The 20,918-nt window shown below is 34.9% G+C and overlaps 1 protein-coding gene across 4 annotated transcripts in view; it reads left to right on the top strand.

Annotated features, from left to right (window-relative positions):
* The window catches only part of ADAM2 (ADAM metallopeptidase domain 2), a 131,965-nt gene that overhangs the window by 70,950 nt on the left and 40,097 nt on the right, over positions 1–20,918 (top strand). For 3 of the 4 annotated variants that reach the window (XR_009259105.1, XM_058720599.1, XM_058720601.1), the window contains 3 exons: positions 8,512–8,692; positions 13,375–13,473; positions 13,574–13,769. Coding sequence is in view for 3 of the 4 variants with exons in the window: in XM_058720599.1 (XP_058576582.1) it covers positions 8,512–8,692; positions 13,375–13,473; positions 13,574–13,769 (476 nt within the window). In the remaining variant the exon portion in view is untranslated. The remainder of the gene's footprint in view (positions 1–8,511; positions 8,693–13,374; positions 13,474–13,573; positions 13,770–20,918) is intronic. The other variant, XM_058720600.1, reaches the window with a different exon arrangement.

Genomic DNA, 20,918 nt, shown 5'->3' with positions numbered 1-20,918 from the left:
AGTGCTCATCCCAAAAGGTGCCCTCCTCCATACCTATCCCCCACCCTCCCCTCCCTCCCACCCCCCATCAACCCCCAGTTTGTTCTCAGTTTTTAGCAGTCTCTTATGCTTTGGCTCTCTCCCACTCTAACCTCTTTTTTTTTTCCTTCCCCTCCCCCATGGGTTTCTGTTAATTTTCTCAGGATCCACATAAGAGTGAAACCATATGGTATCTGTCTTTCTCTGTATGGCTTATTTCACTTAGCATCACACTCTCCAGTTCCATCCACGTTGCTACAAAAGGCCATATTTCCTTCTTTCTCATTGCCACGTAGTATTCCATTGTGTATACAAACCACAATTTCTTTATCCATTCATCAGTTGATGGACATTTAGGCTCTTTCCATAATTTGGCTATTGTCTAGAGTGCTGCTATAAACACTGGGGTACAAGTGCCCCTATGCATCAGTACTCCTGTATCCCTTGGGTAAATTCCTAGCAATGCTATTGCTGGGTCATAGGGTAGATCTATTTTTATTTTTCTGAGGAACCTCCACACTGCTTTCAGAGCGGCTGCACCAATTTGCATTCCCTCCAACAGTGCAAGAGGGTTCCCATTTCTCCACATCCTCTCCAGCATCTATAGTCTCCTGATTTGTTCATTTTGGCCACTCTGACTGGCGTGAGGTGATATCTGAGTGTGGTTTTGATTTGTATTTCCCTGATAAGGAGCGACGTTGAACATCTTTTCATGTGCCTGTTGGCCATCCGGATGTCTTCTCTGGAGAAGTGTCTATTCATGTTTTCTGCCCATTTCTTCACTGGGTTATTTGTTTTTCAGGTGTGGAGTTTGATGAGCTCTTTATAGATTTTGGATACTAGCCCTTTGTCCGATATGTCATTTGCAAATATCTTTTCCCATTCTGTTGGTTGCCTTTTAGTTTTATTGGTTGTTTTCTTTGCTGTGCAGAAGCTTTTTATCTTCATAAGGTCCCAGTAGTTCATTTTTGCTTTTAATTCCCTTGCCTTTGGGGATGTGTCGAGTAAGAGATTGCTACGGCTGAGGTCAGAGAGGTCTTTTTCTGCTTTCTCCTCTAGGGTTTTGATGGTTTCCTGTCTCACATTCAGGTCCTTTATCCATTTTGAGTTTATTTTTGTGAATGGTGTGAGAAAGTGGTCTAGTTTCATTCTTCTGCATGTTGCTGTCCAGTTCTCCCAGCACCATTTGTTAAAGAGACTGTCTTTTTTCCATTGGATGTTCTTTCCTGCTTTGTCAAAGATGAGTTGGCCATACGTTTGTGGGTCTAGTTCTGGGGTTTCTATTCTATTCCATTGGTCTATGTGTCTGTTTTTGTGCCAATACCATGCTGTCTTGATGATGACAGCTTTGTAGTAGAGGCTAAAGTCTGGGATTGTGATGCCTCCTGCTTTGGTCTTCTTCTTCAAAATTACTTTGGCTATTCGGGGCCTTTTGTGGTTCCATATGAATTTTAGGATTGCTTGTTCTAGTTTGGAGAAGAATGCTGGTGCAATTTTGATTGGGATTGCATTGAATGTGTAGATAGCTTTGGGTAGTATTGACATTTTGACAATATTTATTCTTCCAATCCATGAGCAGGGAATGTCTTTCCATTTCTTTAAATCTTCTTCAATTACCTTCACAAACTTTCTATAGTTTTCAGCATACAGATCTTTTACATCTTTGGTTAAATTTATTCCTAGGTATTTTATGCTTCTTGGTGCAATTGTGAATGGGATCAGTTTCTTTATTTGTCTTTCTGTTGCTTCATTGTTAGTGTATAAGAATGCAACTGATTTCTGTACATTGATTTTGTATCTTGCAACTTTGCTGAATTCATGTATCAGTTCTAGCAGACTTTTGGTGGAGTCTATCGGATTTTCCATGTATAATATCATATCATCTGCAAAAAGCGAAAGCTTGACTTCATCTTTGCCAATTTTGATGCCTTTGATTTCCTTTTGTTGTCTGATTGCTGACGCTAGAACTTCCAGCACTATGTTAAACAACAGCGGTGAGAGTGGACATCCCTGTCGTGTTCCTGATCTCAGGGAAAAAGCTCTCAGTTTTTCCCCATTGAGGATGATGTTAGCTGTGGGCTTTTCATAAATAGCTTTTATGATCTTTAAGTATGTTCCTTCTATCCCGACTTTCTCAACGGTTTTTATTAAGAAAGGGTGCTGGATTTTGTCAAAGGCCTTTTCTGCATCGATTGACAGGATCATATGGTTCTTATCTTTCCTTTTATTAATGTGATGTATCATGTTGATTGATCTGGGAATGTTAAACCAGCCCTGCATCCCAGGAATGAATCCCACTTGATCATGGTGAATAATTCTTTTTATATGCTGTTGAATTCTATTTGCTATTATCTTATTGAGAATTTTTGCATCCATATTCATCAGAGATATTGGCCTGTAGTTCTCTTTTTTACTGGGTCTCTGTCTGGTTTAGGAACCAAAGTAATACTGGCTTCATAGAATGAGTCTGGAAGTTTTCCTTCCCTTTCTATTTCTTGGAATAGCCTGAGAAGGATAGGTATTATCTCGGCTTTAAACATCTGGTAGAAATCCCCTGGGAAGCCATCTGGTCCTGGACTCTTATTTGTTGGGAGATTTTTGATAACCGATTCAATTTCTTCGCTGGTTATGGGTCTGTTCAAGCTTTCTATTTCCTCCTGATTGAGTTTTGGAAGAGTGTGGGTGTTTAGGAATTTGTCCATTTCTTCCAGGTTGTCCAATTTGTTGGCATATAATTTTTCATAGTATTCCCTGATAATTGTTTGTATCTCTGAGGGATTGGTTGTAATAATTCCATTTTCATTCATGATTTTATCTATTTGGGTCATCTCCCTTTTCTTTTTAGAAGCCTGGCTAGAGGTTTGTCAATTTTGTTTATTTTTTCAAAAAACCAACTCTTGGTTTCGTTGATCTGCTCTACAGTTTTTTTAGATTCTATATTGTTTATTTCTGCTCTGATCTTTATTATTTCTCTTCTTCTGCTGGGTTTAGGCTGCCTTTGCTCTTCTGCTTCTATTTCCTTTAGGTGTGCTGTTAGATTTTGTATTTGGGATTTTTCTTGTTTCTTGAGATAGGCCTGGATTGCAATGTATTTTCCTCTCAGGACTGCCTTCGCTGCTTCCCAAAGCGTTTGGATTGTTGTATTTTCATTTTCGTTTGTTTCCATATATTTTTCAATTTCTTTTCTAATTGCCTGGTTGACCCACTCATTCTTTAAAAGGGTGTTGTTTAACCTCCATGCTTTGGAGGTTTTCCAGACCTTTTCCTAAGGTTGATTTACAAGTTTCATAGCATTGTGGTCTGAAAGCATGCATGGTATGATCTCAATTCTTGTATACCTATGAATGGCTGTTTTGTGACCCAGTATGTGATCTATCTTGGAGAATGTTCCATGTGCACTCGAGAAGAAAGCATATTCTGTTGCTTTGGGATGCAGAGTTCTAAATATATCTGTCAAGTCCATCTGATCCAATGTATCATTCAGGGCCCTTGTTTCTTTATTGACCGTGTGTCTAGATGATCTATCCATTTCTGTAAGTGGAGTGTTAAAGTCCCCTGCAATTACTACATTCTTATCAATAAGTTTGCTTATGTTTGTGAGTAATTGTTTTATATATTTGGGGGCTCCTGTATTCTGCGCATAGACATTTATAATTGTTAGCTCTTCCTGATGGATAGACCCTGTGATTATTATATAATGCCCTTCTTCATCTCTTGTTACAGCCTTTAATTTAAAGTCTAGTTTGTCTGATATAAGTATGGCTACTCCAGCTTTCTTTTGACTTCCAGTGGCATTATAAATAGTTTTCCATCCCCTCACTCTCAATCTGAAGGTGTCCTCAGGTCTAAAATGAGTCTCTTGTAGACAGCAAATAGATGGGTCTTGTTTTTTTATCCATTCTGATACCCTATGTCTTTCGGTTGGAGCATTTAGTCCATGTACATTCATGTTATTATTGAAAGATATGGGTTTAGAGACATTGTGTTATCTATAGTTTTCATGCTTGTAGTGATGTCTCTGGTATTTTGTGGTCCTTGCAACATTTCACTCACAGAGTCCCCGTTAGGATCTCTTGTAGGGCTGGTTTAGTGGTGATGAATTCCTTCAGTTTTTGTTTGTTTGGGAAAACCTTTATCTCTCCTTCTCTTCTGACAGACAGACTTGCTGAATAAAGGATTCTTTGCTGCATATTTTTTCTGTTCATCACATTGAAGATTTCCTGCCATTCCTTTCTGGCCTGCCACGTTTCAGGAGATCGGTCTGCCACTAATCTTATGGATCTCCCTTTGTAGGTTAGAGCCTGTTTTTCCCTATCTGCTTTCAGAATTTTCTCTTTATCCTTGTATTTTGCCAGTTTCACTATGGTATGTCGTGCAGAAGATTGCTTCAAGTTATGTCTGAAGGGAGTTCTCTGTGCCTCTTGGATTTCCATGCCTGTCTCCTTCCCCAGATCAGGAATGTTCTCAGCTATGATTTGTTCAAGTACACCTTCAGCCCCTATCTCTCTCTCTTCTTCTGGAATTCCTATGATATGGGTATTGTTCCATTTGATTACATCACTAGTTCTCTAATTCTCCCCTCATACTTCTGGATTTTTTATCTCTCTTTTTCTCAGCTTCCTCTTTTTCCATAATTTTATCTTCTAATTCACCTATTCTCTTCTCTGCCTCTTCAATCCGTGCTATGGCCCCCTCCATTTTATTTTGAACCTCATTTCTAGCATTTTTCAGCTCCTTATAACTATTTCTTCGTCCCTTGATATCTGTAGCAATAGATTCTCTACTTTCCTCTATACTTTTTTCAAGCCCAGCGATTAATTTTATGACTATTATTCTAAATTCTTGTTCAGTTATATTGCTTAAATAGTTTTTGATCAATTCATTAGCTGTCACTACTTCCTGGAGTTTCTTTTGAGGAGAGTTCTTCCATTTTGTCATTTCTGGTAGTCCCTGCAGTGGCTCCAAACTGCAGGGCACTTCTCCTGTGCTGTCCAGAGTAACTTGTGTTGGTGGGCGGGGCCACAGTCAGACCCGATATCTGACCCCAGCCCACTGCTGGGGTCACAGTCAGATTGGTGTGTACCTTATCTTCCCTTCTCCCAGAGGCAGGACTCACTGTGGAGTGGTGTGGCCCCTGTCTGGGCTACTTGCACACTGCCAGGCTTGTGGTGCTGCTTCTATGGGATCTGGTGTATTAGCTGGGGTGGATCCGTAAGGTGTACAGGGGTGGAAAGGGTAGGCTTAGCTCACTTTGCCATCGGTGGTCCCATGCAGGAGGGGACCTGCAGCCCCAGGAGGGAGGCCGACCCGGCAGAGGGATGGATCCACAGAAGCACAGTGTTGGGTGTATGAGGATTCATTTTCCTCTATGTGGATCCCCTGGTGGTTTCTTTTCTCAGAGCCTCTTTCCTGTGGGCAGCTCTCAACCACCATTTATGTCCTTCCTAACCTCTCTGGTGTGACTTATTCTCTATATTTATTTGTGGAGTTTATTCTGCCAGGCTTTGGATTGATCTCTGGTTTCTTAATGGGATGTGAGTGATATCTAGTTGTAAACATGGGATGGAGTGAGCTTAGGGTCCTCCTACTTTGCCATATTCACAAACCTAAATTCCACTTATTTTTTTTTAAGTCACTGGGATCTCTAGTGATATTACTTCTTTTATGTCTCATATAATTTGTTATTTTATTTTCTCTTTTTTTTCTCAATCTCTCTAACTTGGGCTTTATCAAAATAATTGATTTTTAACGCTATATTTTAATTTTATTGACTCTTTATCATCACTTGTCTAATTTCTTTTCTTAAATTTATGCATACTTTGGGGTAAACTAGATTTTTTTGTTTTATTTTAATTTATTTTGAGAAAGACTGAGAGAGAGAGGAAATGTGAGCAGAGGAGGGGTGCAGAGAGAAAGGGACAGAGAGAATTCACAGGCTCTGTGATCATAGCAATGTGAGGCTGAATCTCACCACCATGAGATCATGACCTGAACTGAAATCAAGAGTCGGTTGCTAAACTGACTGAGCCATCCAGGTGCCCCTCCCCTAGATTTTTAATGTGAAAACTCAGATATTTTATTTGAAACTTTTTTTCTTTTTGTGTAAGCCCTTTAAAGCTGTACATTTCAGTCTAACCACAGCTTCTATTGCATATCATACATGTTGATATTTTGTGTTTCTTTTTCATTTAGTTAAAATATTTTAATTTTCTTTGTAATTCCTTTTGTCTAGCAGATTGTTTTAGAAGTATTTCAGTTGATTTTCAAATATTCGTGGATCATCTAGATGCCTTTTTATTATTTATTTCTGATTTAATATTTATTGTTTTTGGATGTACATATTTTGAAATTTATTGAGACTTATTTAATGATAGTAATTATTTTTATCTTTTGTTTTCCATTTTTGCTTGATTATCTCTAGGCTGTACAAACTTCACAGTAAGAGAATGCGTTGAAGTGTTGTATTTGTTTTTAGTTACTAATTGAAGTGCCTCTAATAATTTCCTCAATGTTATATTAGAAGACAGATTTTATTAACTTTGTTTCTAATGAGTGTTGCTTCTTCTAAAAAATGCAAATATTGAACACATGTTTTGCTTATGGATTAAGCAAAAGATGATCTATTCTAGTACCATCCACCTCAATGTAATGAGAACATTGCATCCTGCTGTCAATGCTTTGCAATATTGTGGTAAGAAAATGAATGTTTGAAATGTCATTAAAACAGCAATATCCTGATTGATATCTGTATTTATTGGGATGGAATTTGTTTTTAGATTTAAATGTAAGTTCAGAAACCCCGAAGTAATAACAGCTTAAATCAAGGATAAGTTATTTTTATTTTGGGAAATTAGAATTCTATTAATTGCATGACATTTCACAGTATAATTTTACATTGATTTCCACACAGTGACTTTCATATCCAGGATCATCTCATAGTTCATAATGGAAGCTTTGACTACAATAGTTAACCAAAATTATAGTCACCAATAGAATAAAAACCTGACTGTCAACACTACTTTCTATAATTTAAATTTATGGTTTTGTTTTAGGCCAATTATCTGACCTTTATATAGATGTTATCCTAACTTTACAAAAGGCTAAGAAATGTAGACACTACACAAGGAAGCCTTGTATTTGACTGAAAACCAGAAACTCAATTATCAAGGAAAAATGAGAGAATGGAGAATGAGAACATCCAGCAAGTGTTTGCTAAGACTCAAGCTTCAAATTAATTGTCTAGTTGGATATAATTATGACTGATATTTTCTTTCTAATGACAACACTCATTTATACCCAGAAGTGTATCCCTTATAAACGAGTTCGCACATAGTAAACACATCTTACATTGCCTAGTTTTTAGTAATGTTCTATCATTTCTCCTTTTGGTTTTTGGTATTTAGATAGAAATCATCTGAATTTTTGGCAATGTAATAATAAATCAATTATTTGTGGTTATTCTAATGGTAGAGTATGTTCAATAGGGTGTGACCTCCAAAAAATTTAAAAACCCTAATTTTTTCATGATCCTCATGTAAATAATATTTCCCTGTGATAGTCCAAAGGACTAGGGTTTGAGTCTATTGTTGTAAAATCCAATAAGTTCATATTAGCTATATCTGTCATCAAATTATAAATCTTTATGAATATAACTTTTTCATGTATTAATACTATTCAGAATAATAAAAGTCACAATGCAACATCAACAAAAGAATGTACTATTTATAACAGATAGTTTATTCCATGGACTCATTTATTTAAAAAAATATATGTGTATATATATATATATATATATATATGCTATATATGTGCTAGAGAACAAAATAGTTGGAATGCCTTTTCTCCTGGAGCTAAAAAACTAGTAGGGGAAGATAATGAGTAAATAATTAAATAAATAATAGTTTGGTTGTTGATAAATATTAAAGAATAATAAGTGTCACTAAAAGAATAAAGATGTAAGGGGATGGTATTTTAGATGTGGGTTTAGAAATGTTATCTCTGAGTAAAAAGTTGGTATTGGACTCTTGAGTTTAGGTGATATATTAGGGCTATAGGCACCAATATCTGAGCTGTCAGGTATAGGTGTTATTCAAAATATGTACTTCAGGATTACCTATGAATAAATATAGATAAAGAAGTGAAAAGCTCAAAATCTTTTGTTAATACAGGATATTATAATATTTAGGGACCATGAAAGGAAAAGGAAGCAACAAATGAAATAGAGTACTTTGTGAGGTAGGAAATGTAAGAGAAAACAATGTCATGAGTGAGTGTAATATAAGAACCAATAAAATTCCATCATTTATTGCTAACTAAATATTTAATATAAATTCTTGCACAATTGACTTCCCTTGTACAGAAAATAAAATTTTGACACTAACAAAATTGAGCATTTTGACTGTTGTGGAATACTATTAAATAGCTTTATTCCAAGTCTAGGCAATTTATGAAGTAATACTTAACATAAAAATTTGAAGTTTGACATATGTTTAGTCATTCCAGTGGTGTGAAGATCTTTAGTAACTGCAGCATGGAGGATTTTGCAAATTTTATTTCAAAGCCAAAGTCCCAATGTCTTCAAAATCAGCCACGCTTAGATCCATCATACAAATCTGTGGTTTGTGGTAATGGACAAGTGGAACAAGGAGAACAGTGTGACTGTGGGAGTGCAGAGGTTAGTACTACTTTGGAAGATATGCGTGAAAAATTATAAATAAATTTTTATACTGCCATTTTCCCTAGGGAATCAAAATCACTTTTCTGAAAAAAAGTTTAAAAGGCATATAGAAATTTTAATAAACTGATAAGTGCACTTATATATCAGTATATGCATTCAGTGGTTCATAGATTATCCTTACAGATGATTTTCAAGATCATTAATTCTGTAACTATGTTGACCTAGGTTTTTCACTTTCCCTCTTGAGTGTGTTCTTCCCTAGTATAGAAATACCTCAGAGCTTTGTGGGTTTTGTTCCAGACAACCAGAACAAAGTGAATATCACAATAAAGTAAATAAAATGATTCTTTTTGTTTCCCAGTACATACAATTATATGCTTATATTATCTTATAGTCTACTAAGTGTGAAATAGAATTATGTCTGAAAAAACAAGGTACGTATCTTAAAAATACCTTATCACTGAAGAATGCTTTCAGCAAGTCATAATCTCGCCTTAATGCTGATGACTGCTGACTGATCAAGGTGGTGGTTGTTGAAGGTTGGAGTGTCTGTGGCAGTTTCTAAAATAAGATGGCAACGAACCTGCCTGCATTGATTGGCTCTTTTATGAATAGTTTCTCTGTAAGCATATGGTGGTGTTTGAAAGCATTTTACCCCCAGTAGAACTTCTTTCATACTGGGGTCAATCATCTCAAACTTTGCTGCTGTTTAATCAACTAAAATTATATAATCTAAATCTTTGGTTGTCATTTTAATAATCTTCACAGCATCTTCAGTGGGAATAAATTCCATCTCAAGAAACCACTTTCTTTGCTTAGCCATTAGAAGGAACTCCTCATCTGTCGAAGTTTTATCGTGAGATTTCAGTGATTCAGTCACATCTTCAGGTTTCATTGCCAATTATAGTTTTCTTTCTATTTCCATCACATGTGTAATTACTTCCTACACTGAAGCCTTGACCCCCTCAAAGCTATTCATGAAAATTGGAATCAACTTGTTCCAAACTCCTGTTAATGTTGGTATTTTGACCTTTTCCCATAAATCATGAATGCTTTTTATGGCATCTAGTATAGTGAGTCCTTTCCAGAAAGTTTTCAACTTACTTTGGTCAGGTCTGTTAGAAAAATCACTATCTATCGCAATTATAGACTTTGATCAATGGGCTAGAAAATGGATGTTGTGTTAGTAATCATAAAACAACATTAATCTCCTTGTACCTCCCCATCAGAACTCTTGGGTCACCAGGAATATTGTCAATGAGCAGTGATATTTTGAAAGGATTCTTTTTTTCTGAGCTGTGTTTCTCAACAGTGGTCTTAAAATATTAACTAAGCCATGTTGTAAACAGATGTGCTGTCATCCAGACTTTGTTGTTCCATTTATCGGGCACAGGCAGAGTAGATTTAGCATAATTTTTAAGAACCCTAGAATTTTTGAAATGGTAAATGAGTATTGCCTTCAACTAAATGTCATAGCTGCATTAGCCCCCAACAAGAGTCACCCTGTCCTTTGAAGCTTTGAAGCCAGATATTACCTTCTCCTCCCTATCTATGAAAATGACATCTTTCAATGGAAGGCTATTTTGTCTACATTGAAAATTTGTTGTTTAGTGTAGCCACCGTCATTAATTATCTTAGCTACATCTAAATAACTTGCTACAGCTTCTACATCACCACTTGCTACTTAACTTTGCACTTTTATGTGATGGATACAGATTCTTTCCTTAAACCTCATGAACCAACCTCTGCTAGCTTCAGACTTTTCTGCAGCCTCCTTATCTCTCTCGGCCTTCATAAAATTGAAGAGAATTAGGGCCTTCCTGTGGGTGAGACATTGGCTTAAGGGAATGTTATGGTTGGTTTGATCTTCTATCCAGACAACTAAAACTTTCTCTATATTAGCAATAATGTCATTTTGCTTTCTTATCATCCATACATTCATTGATTTTTAATTTCCTTCAAGAACTTTTCTTTTGCATTCACTACTTGGCTAACTTTTTGGTGTAAGAGGCCTAGCTTTGGCCTCTCTCAGCTTTCAACATGCCTTCCTCCCTAAGCTTAATCCTTTCTAGCTTTTGATTTAAAGTGAGAAACATTTGACTATTCCTTTCACTTGAATTAGGCCAATTAATCCTGTAATTTCAATGTTGTTGTGTCTCAGGGAATAGGGATGCCTGAAAAGAAGGAGCGAGGGGAGCAGTTCATCAGTGGAACAGTCAAAACATAATTAAGTTTATTGTCTCATATGGACAATGGTTCATGACACTCTCCAAAATCACAATAGTAACATCAAATGCCACTGAAAACAGATCTCCATAACAAATATAATAATGAAAGAATTACCAAAATGTGACACAGAGACTGTTGGAAAAATGATGCTGGTAAATTTGCTCAATTTAAGGTTGCCACCTTCAATTTGTAAAAACAAATAAACAAACAAAAGTGATGTTTGCAAAGTACAATGAAATGAAGCATGATAAAATAAGGTAATGCTCACATTTCTTCCAAGCTTAATATCTGCTGGCATTCAGGAAAATAGATACAAAGTTTTCACAATTCAACAGAAAATGAGGCATGCTTGTGGCTTTGAATATTTTAATGCAGGTCAATATTTAAGTAAAAAAATGTTTGGATCATTCACAATCAACAAATGCATGTTCTCCAACCCACAAAAATCTTAGATAAAGCTGCTTGATTGGAGGGAGGTGGGAAGACTAGAGATAAAAGGAATGCACTAAGAGAGAGACAGAGAGAGAGAGAGAGAGATTGTGAGACTCATAATGGGTGTATGGATGTGAGGAAATCAATACATGAAAGGAGTTCAGTGTTCCCTACAGCAATAGCTGAGGTCATGAATGTGTACTGTCCCCAATATGAAAGTGAACTTTTATTTTTTATTTATTTATTTATTTTTATTTTTTATTTTTTTTCAATATATGAAATTTATTGTCAAATTTGTTTCCATACAACACCCAGTGCTCATCCCAAAAGGTGCCTTCCTCAATACCCATCACCCACCCTCCCCTCTCTCCCACCCCCCATCAACCCTCAGTTTGTTCTCAGTTTTTAACAGTCTCTTGTGCTTTGCCTCTCTCCCACTCTAACCTTTTTTTTTTTCCTTCCCCTCCCCCATGGGTTTCTGTTAATTTTCTCAGGATCCACATAAGAGTGAAACCATATGGTATCTGTCTTTCTCTGTATGGCTTATTTCACTTAGCATCACACTCTCCAATTCCATCCACGTTGCTACAAAAGGCCATATTTCATTCTTTCTCATTGCCACGTAGTATTCCATTGTGTATATAAACCACAATTTCTTTATCCATTCATCAGTTGATGGACATTTAGGCTCTTTCCATAATTTGGTTATTGTTGAGAGTGCTGCTATAAACACTGGGGTACAAGTGCCCCTATGCATCAGTACTCCTGTATCTCTTGGGTAAATTCCTAGCAGTGCTATTGCTGGGTCATAGGGTAGGTCTATTTTTAATTTTCTGAGGAACCTCTACACTGCTTTCCAGAGCGGCTGCACTAATTTGCATTCCCACCAACAGTGCAAGAGGGTTCCCATTTCTCCACATCCTCTCCAGCATCTATAGTCTCCGATTTGTTCATTTTGGCCGAAAGTGAACTTTTAGATACCTAGTTGGATGACGTGCTTTTAAGAAATTATTTTCCAGTACCCACTTGTGTTTTTCTTGTTTGGGTCTAAATGGAAACACTTTGAAAATTTTTAGTAAAAATTGACAATTGTGTATCTTAGTTCTATTAATTATAATATAATTGAGCCAGTTCCTGTGCTATAACTTTACTCTCTGGAATCCCGTATGGGTAGCAATAACAATAACATTGATTAGGCAGAATAGTTCTGGAAAATAGTTCAAATTTAGTTTGCCCTAATAAGTATTTGGCTATAACTCATATTAAGACTACTGAAATCCATGACTTATTTTTGTGTAACTTATTGAAATTTTTGCCCAATTAACCCTATTCCAAATCCCTGACAATTTAAAAAGTGTGTGTGTGTGTGTGTGTGTGTGTGTGTGTAACATTGTCTCTCCAATCTTCTCTATTCTTATCTGTTGCTTTAAGTGTAATAATAGAATTTTTATAAACAAAATCACATGGATGAATCATAACATTAATCAAAGCATAATAAGATATGGATGAATCATAAGTTCAGTCATATTTAGAAATATTATTTTCTAACTCTTTGCCTTTAGAGAATAAAAGTAAGTTAAACTATGAACATCCCATAAAAGTTATAGACTTATTAAAACACAATAGATTCGTAAAAGCTGATTAGGAACTAGTCACTATAATGAAACTGATAAATCATAGTTTCCTTTTATTTTATGTCTTGTATTTAACTATCTGTTTGTCTACAAGAGCCAGAGAGCTTGATGTTTTGGCTTTGGTAGACTCAGAGTTTCAGAAAAATCCTACTACAGTATAGTCAAACCTACTCTAGGGATAGAAAAAGTATACAGAATAGCAGAGTAGTAACCAATAAATATGTGTTAAGTAAATAAATAAGTGGCTCTATTTTTTTTTATGTTTGCCAACATGTAATTTAAGCACATATCTGTATATTAGATAATATTCTGTCACCATTAAAATATCTATCTAGTGTGAGTAAAAGTTGGAAGTTACTTCAGAGCATTTGATTTTCCTTTCAGGATTGTGCTGCTAACTTAAACTCATGTTGTGATCATACCACATGTACATTAATAGTTGGTTCAACTTGTGATATGGGTGAATGCTGTAAAAATTGTCAAGTAAGGTCCTTTTAAATTTTTCTGAACAAAGTCATCTTTTTTATTCTATTTGTATGTTCACATTCTGCTTTATTCAATATTATTTACTTCATTCCATCAGTATTTGGCAAAAGGAGAAATATGTAGACCTTCCTCTGATGAATGTGATCTCCCTGAATATTGCAATGGATCATCTGCAACATGTCAAGATAACTTTTTTATTCAGAATGGGCATCCATGTGGAGAGAATCAATGGCTTTGTCTGAATGGAAGTTGTATAAATGGGATAAAACAGTGTGTGGATTTATTTGGTGAAGGTATTTATTATAATTTTATTTCTCTTATATGTGTTCTTCTGGAAACCAAAAAGAAGTAGATGTTGATACATAATTGTGATTTGAAAAATAATGTAAGGGCCTCCTGGGTGGCTCAGTTGGTTAAGTGTCCGACTTTGGCTCAGGTCATGATCTCACAGTTTGTGAGTTCGAGCCCAGCATTGCGCTCTGTGCTGACAGCTCGGAGCCTGGAGCTGGCTTCAGATTCTGTGTCTCCCTCTTCCTGCTCCTCCCCTACTCACACTCTGTCTCTCTCAAAAATAAACATTAAATTTTTTTTTAAAAATAATGAGATTTTTAGTATAGACACACACACACATATATCTTAAAAGGATTATAGAAAAAAGTTAAGGAATGCTGTAAAAAATATCAGACAAGTTGTCTGGAATTAAAGGTATGAATTATTTCCACAAAATAATAAAGGAAAAGATTCAAAGTCTATGGGCTCTTCATTTGAGAAGGAAAAAAGCAGACTGAATATAAGTTACACTTCCCTCTCTCACTCCATATCCATAGTTTTCTTAGTAAATATAAAATACATACATATGGCTGTGGACATTAGAGGATCATAAATATAAATCGGCATATGAGTAGAATTTAAATCACACATGCAGATACACACAGCCAGATACACACATTCACACCTGGGAACTACAAGGATAGTTTATGAAAATCACAAAAAGGAGTAATGAGGATCCAGTAACTATCAAATAATTGAAAGATGATGTGCACTGAGTACACATGGTACTAAATATACATGGAATCATTTGCTGAAGAAGATGGAGACAGCAGCAATGGCAGCAGCATTTTATGTCTACATCAGAAGTAAAAGAGTGATTGACAGAGGAAATATTTAGGATATTCATATAAATAGTCAAGTGGCTCAACCTTTTCTCAACTGTAATGGGTAATTGCCTACTTTAATTTCTGTGTAAAAAGGAGTTGCAAAGTAATGATCAACTCCAAAAATGGACATACAATGACATAGAATGACTATTGGTTTGAAGAAAGGCAAAACAAAGATATAAGGAAAGAAACATAGAATGGTAAAGTGCTCTCCCCAGGAACTGGGCGATTTGAACCACAAAGGAAATTTTGAAGAAAGATATCTCTATCTCTCCATCTCTCTGTCTCCTCTCTCTCTCTCTCTATCATCTCTCTCTCTCTCTCTCTCTCTCTATATATATATATATATCATCTATCAATTATCTCTCTATCATCTATCTATCTGTCTATCTATCATCTATCTATTTACTATCACTGATCTCTACCTATCTCTTATCTGTCTCTATCTGTATCATGTCTTCCTTATCATCCATATCATCTATTTATTTATCTCTATCTACCTACCTATATACGCATACAGATAAATAAAGAAAGAGAAAGGGAGAAATAGGAAAGAAAATCTTGATCTGAAAGGAATACTGGTTAAAATGTAAAAATAAGCATATTGGTTAGATCATTGAAAAGGTAGAACTTCTGTTTCAGCTGGCAGGTAAAATTGTGAATTTCACCCAATGTTAAATACATAGATTTAAAAAAAAGTATGTGAAAGCACACATTTGAACTCATATAATTTGCTTTCCAAATCTATTTCTGTAAGGGCTGAGTGTGAATGATGTTAAAAACAAAAAGGGAGGGGCGCCTGGGTGGCTCAGTCGGTTAAGGGGCCGACTTCGGCTCAGGTCATGATCTTGCAGTCCGTGAGTTCGAGCCCCGCGTGGGGCTCTGCGCTGACAGCTCAGAGCCTGGAGCCTGTTTCAGATTCTGTGTCTCCCTCTCTCTGACCCTCCCCTGTTCATGCTCTGTCTCTCCCTGTCTCAAAAATAAATGAATGTTAAAAAATAAAAATAAAAAAAATAAATAAAAACAAAAAGGGAAACTAAATGAGGAGACAGAAGAATTAAGCAAGAAGAAATCATCATCATAGAAATTAGCAAAATTCATTGTTGGCTAAAAAACACATCTTTTAAAAACATATTTTAAAATATAAAGAATAATATGAAATGAAAGTTATTAGTATGTCAAAAATGTAAGTTGACCCCTAGAAGAATAAAAATGGAAAAAAAAAATAGTTTCACCAGGAAAAAAAAAAAAAAAACCTGAAACAAAACTCAATCATTCCAATAAAATGCAGCACAAAAGAGAAATTAAAAATTAGCATTAGTCAAGTATTCATTTTATAATCCAAGCTACAAGAATAATAATAAAATAATTTGAAAATAAAAGCTTATAAAGGAGGGGTGCCTGGGTGGCTCAGTCGGTTAAGCATCCGACTTTGGCTCAGGTCATGATCTCATAGTCCGTGAGTTTGAGCCCTGCATCAGGCTCTGTGCTGACATCTCAGAGCCTGGAGCCTGCTTCAAATTCTGTGTCTCCCTCTCTCTGACCCTCCCCTGTTCATGCTCTGTCTCTCTCTTTCTCAAGAATAAATAAATATTAAAAAAAATAATTTAAAAAAAAGCTTATAAGGGGAAAAACAAAAGCAAGAAAATTCTTGATTAACTCAAAAGGCAAAAACAAAGTTAAAAAAATAACATAAAATAAGAGAATAAATTCTAAGACAGCTTATTTACATTTAAATGTTTTGTAATTATGTTAAATATAAAACCTGCATTAAATATTAAATTTAAGGAAAGGATGTAGCAAGTACTGACATATGAAACTATGAGAAAATAACTAGAAAAACCAAGATACACTGTATTGATGATATTTTAATTTTTTTAATGTTCATTTATTTTTGAGAGGGAGACAGAGCATGAGCGGGGGAGGGGCAGAGACAGAGAGAGACACAGAATCTGAAGCAGGGTCCAGGCTCTGAGTCGTCAGCACAGAGCCTGACACAGCTGGAACCCACAAATGGTGAAATCATGACCTGAGCCTAAGTCAGAAACTTAACTGACTGAGCTACCTAGACGCCCCAAGGTGCTTTCAGAATCTTAGGAAGAATGTCTTTAAAGAAAAAAAAAAACACATAAAGATATCATAGCAAAACTACTAGGAAAAAAAAATGAAAAGAGGAGAACAAAACATCTAAAGTGGGAGAAAAAGATACAGTACCTTTTAAAAAGCAAGTGGGAGTCAGATTCCTTGTCAACAATTACAGAAGCTAGATGGCAAAGTAAAGATACTTATAACAGCTAAAAGAAAATAACTACTCACCCACCCAGAATTCTTAATGAGCAAAAAATACCCTGTACATTTTTTCCATAAATGTGCATGAACAACTGTACATTCACATGCAAAAGAATGAATTTGAACCCCTACCTCACACCAAACACAAGAATTAACTTAAAATGTATTACAGACGTAAATGTAAGAGCTAAAACTATAAAACTTTTACAGGAAAACATAGGCATAAATCTTAGTGACCTGGAATTAGGCAGTGTTTTCTTAGATATGACACCTAAAGCACAAGTGATGAATGAAAAAGGCATAAATTGGACTTCAAAAATTTAAAAAGCTTTTATTCTTCATGAAAGTGGAGAGGGGCGCCTGGGTGGCTCAGTCGGTTAAGTGTCCAACTCTTGGTTTTGGCACTGATCATGATCTCATGGTTCATGGGTTTGAGCTCTGTATCGGGCTCTGAGCTGACAGCGCGGAGCTTGCTTAGGATTTGCTCTCTCCCTTTCTCTGTGCCCCTCCCCTGCTAGTTTGTTCACTCTCAGAATAAATAAAGACAGTTCGATGAATGGGAGAATATATTTGCCAACCATATTTTTAATTATAGACAAAATATATACAAAATATAAGAAACTCATCAAACTCAACAATAAAAAGACAATGTAGTTTAACAAATAAGCAAAAAATTAGAATAGACATTTCTAAAAACAAGACATAGAAATGATTAATCACAGGGGCGCCTGGGTGGCTCCGTCAGTTGGGCGACCGACTTCGGCTCAGGTCATGATCTCACGGTTTGTGAGTTCAAGCCCCACGTTGGGCTCTGTGCTGACAGGTCAGAGCCTGGAGCCTGCTTCAGATTCTGTGTCTCCCTCTCTTTACCCCTCCCCTGCTCACACCCTGTGTCTGTCTCTCAATAATGAATAAACATTAAAAAAAATTTTTTTAAAGAAATGATTACTCACATGAAAGATGCTCAACATTGTTTGTCATTAAGGAAATTTAAATTAAATTAAATTAAATTAAATTAAAACAAGATACTTCTCCACATTTACTAAAATAGCCATAATTAAAAGACAATAGGAATTGTTGGCAAATCTGAATTCTTATGCACATGCTCGTGGGAATATAAAATGGTACAGATACTTTAGAAAGCAGTTTGGAAGTTCCTTAAAATTTTGAACCTAGCAGTTTAACCCCTGTTATATGCCTAAGGAAACTTAAAACACATGTCCCCACAAACCTTGTATACAAATGTTCACAATACCATTATTCATAATAACCAAAATGTAGAAACAACCCAAATGTCCATCAACTGATGAACTAGTAAATAAAATGCAGGATATTATTTAGTCAATAAAAATTAAAGAAGTGATGATATTTGGTATTTACCAATAAATTTTGAATAAATTTTGAAAACTTTATGCTAACCTAAGAAAGCCAGAAACAAAATACCACAGATTCTATGATTCCATTTATAGTAAGCATACAGAATAGGCAAATATTTAAGACAGAAGATAAATTAATAGTTGCCTAAGGTTAGAGGAGGGAGGCAGAGGATGAATGTATGAATGTAATTGTGTGTGTGTGTGTGTGTGTGTGTGTGTATTGTTTGACATATATCCAATTTAATATTACAGCATATTGATGACCACCTTTACTGTCACAACTTAATACTCCTGAATGCACTGCAATATGATATCTGCTAAAAATCGTGTGTTTTGTTGCTTCGTTGGTTGTTTTTACACTTAAAAGTGTGAATGTTTCTCGATTTCCTCCTCTGTTCTCTTGGTCATTTTTCTCTACTTGTGCCAGTCTTATGCTATCTTAATTTCTCTCCATTTATATCTCAGAGACAAGTTTTGTCTTCTTCCTTTTGTATCTTCTTCATATGTGTTGGCTTGGCTTTCTTCCATATGAACTTAAGAACCAGATTAATAAATTAAATCATGCATTAATTTTAGTTGAATTGATATCCATGTAATATTGAGTTATTCTGTGGATGATCCAATGAGTATGAAGTGGTATCTTGTGGTTTTGATTTGCATTTACCTAAAGACTAATGATGAATATCTTTTCAATGTTCTTATTGACCATTTGTATGTTTGTTTGGAAAGATATCTATTTATATCATTCACCTATTTTTTAATTGTTAAATTCATGTTAAATTCATTTTCTTTTGTTGTCTAAATTATGTCATCACTTTTCTGATGGCCTCCTCTGAAATGCAAAGTTTTAATTTTGATTAGGTTCAATTTATTTATTTTTTTTGTATGTGCTTGTGATTTTGGTGTTATATCTAACAAAGCATTGCTTAATTCAAGGTCCTGATTTGTTTTTCCTGGGAGTTTTATACCTTTTCCTCTTAAATTTGGGTCTATAATCCATTTTCAGTTAATTTTGTGAAAAATGGTTCAACTTAATTCTTTTAGCATGTGGATACCCAGTTATCTCAGCATCACTGTTGAAAAGATGATTATTCACCCATTTAAGTAACTTGACATCTTTGCTAAAAAAAATCACTTGATTGGAAAACAATTTATTTCTAGACTGTAAATTCTACTCCATTGATCTATACATCTATATTCTTATGTCAGTAGCACACTGTCTTGATTACTGTAGCCCTGTAGTTTACAAATCAAATGTGAGTAATCCAACTTTTTCTATCTTTTTAAGATTATTTTGGATATCCTGGGACTCTTGCATTTCTTAAATTTCAGAATCAACTTGACTATTTCTGAAAAAAAGTCAGCTGGAATTTTGATAGTAATTGTGTTGAATTACACATCAATTTGAGGTGTAATGTTATATTAACTATGTTATAGCTTAGAATCCATGAACATGGGATGTCTTTCCAATTATTTTTATTGTATTCAGCTAATTTTAATTAAATGTTTTACAGTTTTGTAATTATCAGTATACAAGCTCTACACTTATTTTGTTAAATATATTTCTTGATATTTTATTCTTTTTGATGCTATTATGTATAGGATTTTTTAAAAATTTCATTATTCATTACTAGTGTGGAGATATAAATTGACTTTGAATATTGAACCTTTATCCTGCAAAATTGCTAAAATTCTTTATTAGTTCCCATAATTATTTTTAATAGATAGCTAGGATTTCTATATATCATAAAATGTCTTAGGAAAATGGATATATTTTAATTTCTTAGTTTACAATCTATATGCCTTTTATTTTTTCTTCTTGGCTTTTTTTCCTGACTAGTATTTCCAATATAATATTGAGTAGAAGTACTCAGGGCATATATTATGATTTGTTCCTTATCTTAGGGGTTGAACTTTGAGTTTTTCATTAGTATGGATGATATTAACCATGGTTTTTTCATAATCCTCTTTATTAGGTTAAGGAAGTTCCATTTCAGTTTCCCTGTTTGTTAAGGTTGCTGGGTTTTTTTTCCCTTAAATCAAGAGTAAAATGCTAGGTTTTCCAGTCCTTTTTCTGTGTCTATTAAGTGATTTTTTTTTTGTCTTTTAGTTTATTGATATGGTGCATTACACTAATATCTAGCCTTGTATTTCTGGAAGAGATACCACTTGGTCAAGTTGTGTTATCATTTTTATATTGACAGTTATGGATTCTTGGTATATTCTTGAAATTTTTTTCTTATTTTTATTGTGAAAAAATATACATGACATAAAACTTACCATTTTTACTGTTTTTACAATTCACTGTCATTTTACAATTCACATTACTTTGCAAATATCACCATCATCCATCCCCAGAACGTTTTTCACTTTTCCAAACTGAAAATCCATATCTATCAAAGTTGATTTCACTGTTGATTTTCATGTGCAACTGTTTTTAACACTTTTATCTATATTTTCTTTTGTTGCCAATGCTTTTGGCATTATATCCAAGAAATAATTGCTAAATCCAATGTCAAAAAACTTTTCCTCTCTATTTTCTTCTAAGAGTTTTATAGTTTTTCACATAATGTGTAGAGAAATTGAATCGCTATGTTGTACACCTAAAAGCAATGTAACA

This window comes from Neofelis nebulosa, chromosome 3 (assembly GCF_028018385.1).
Source record: "Neofelis nebulosa isolate mNeoNeb1 chromosome 3, mNeoNeb1.pri, whole genome shotgun sequence".
In the NCBI taxonomy this organism is placed as follows: domain Eukaryota; kingdom Metazoa; phylum Chordata; class Mammalia; order Carnivora; family Felidae; genus Neofelis; species Neofelis nebulosa.
Note: the sequence above shows the minus strand (reverse complement) of the source record. Positions and strands in the feature narration are given on the sequence as shown.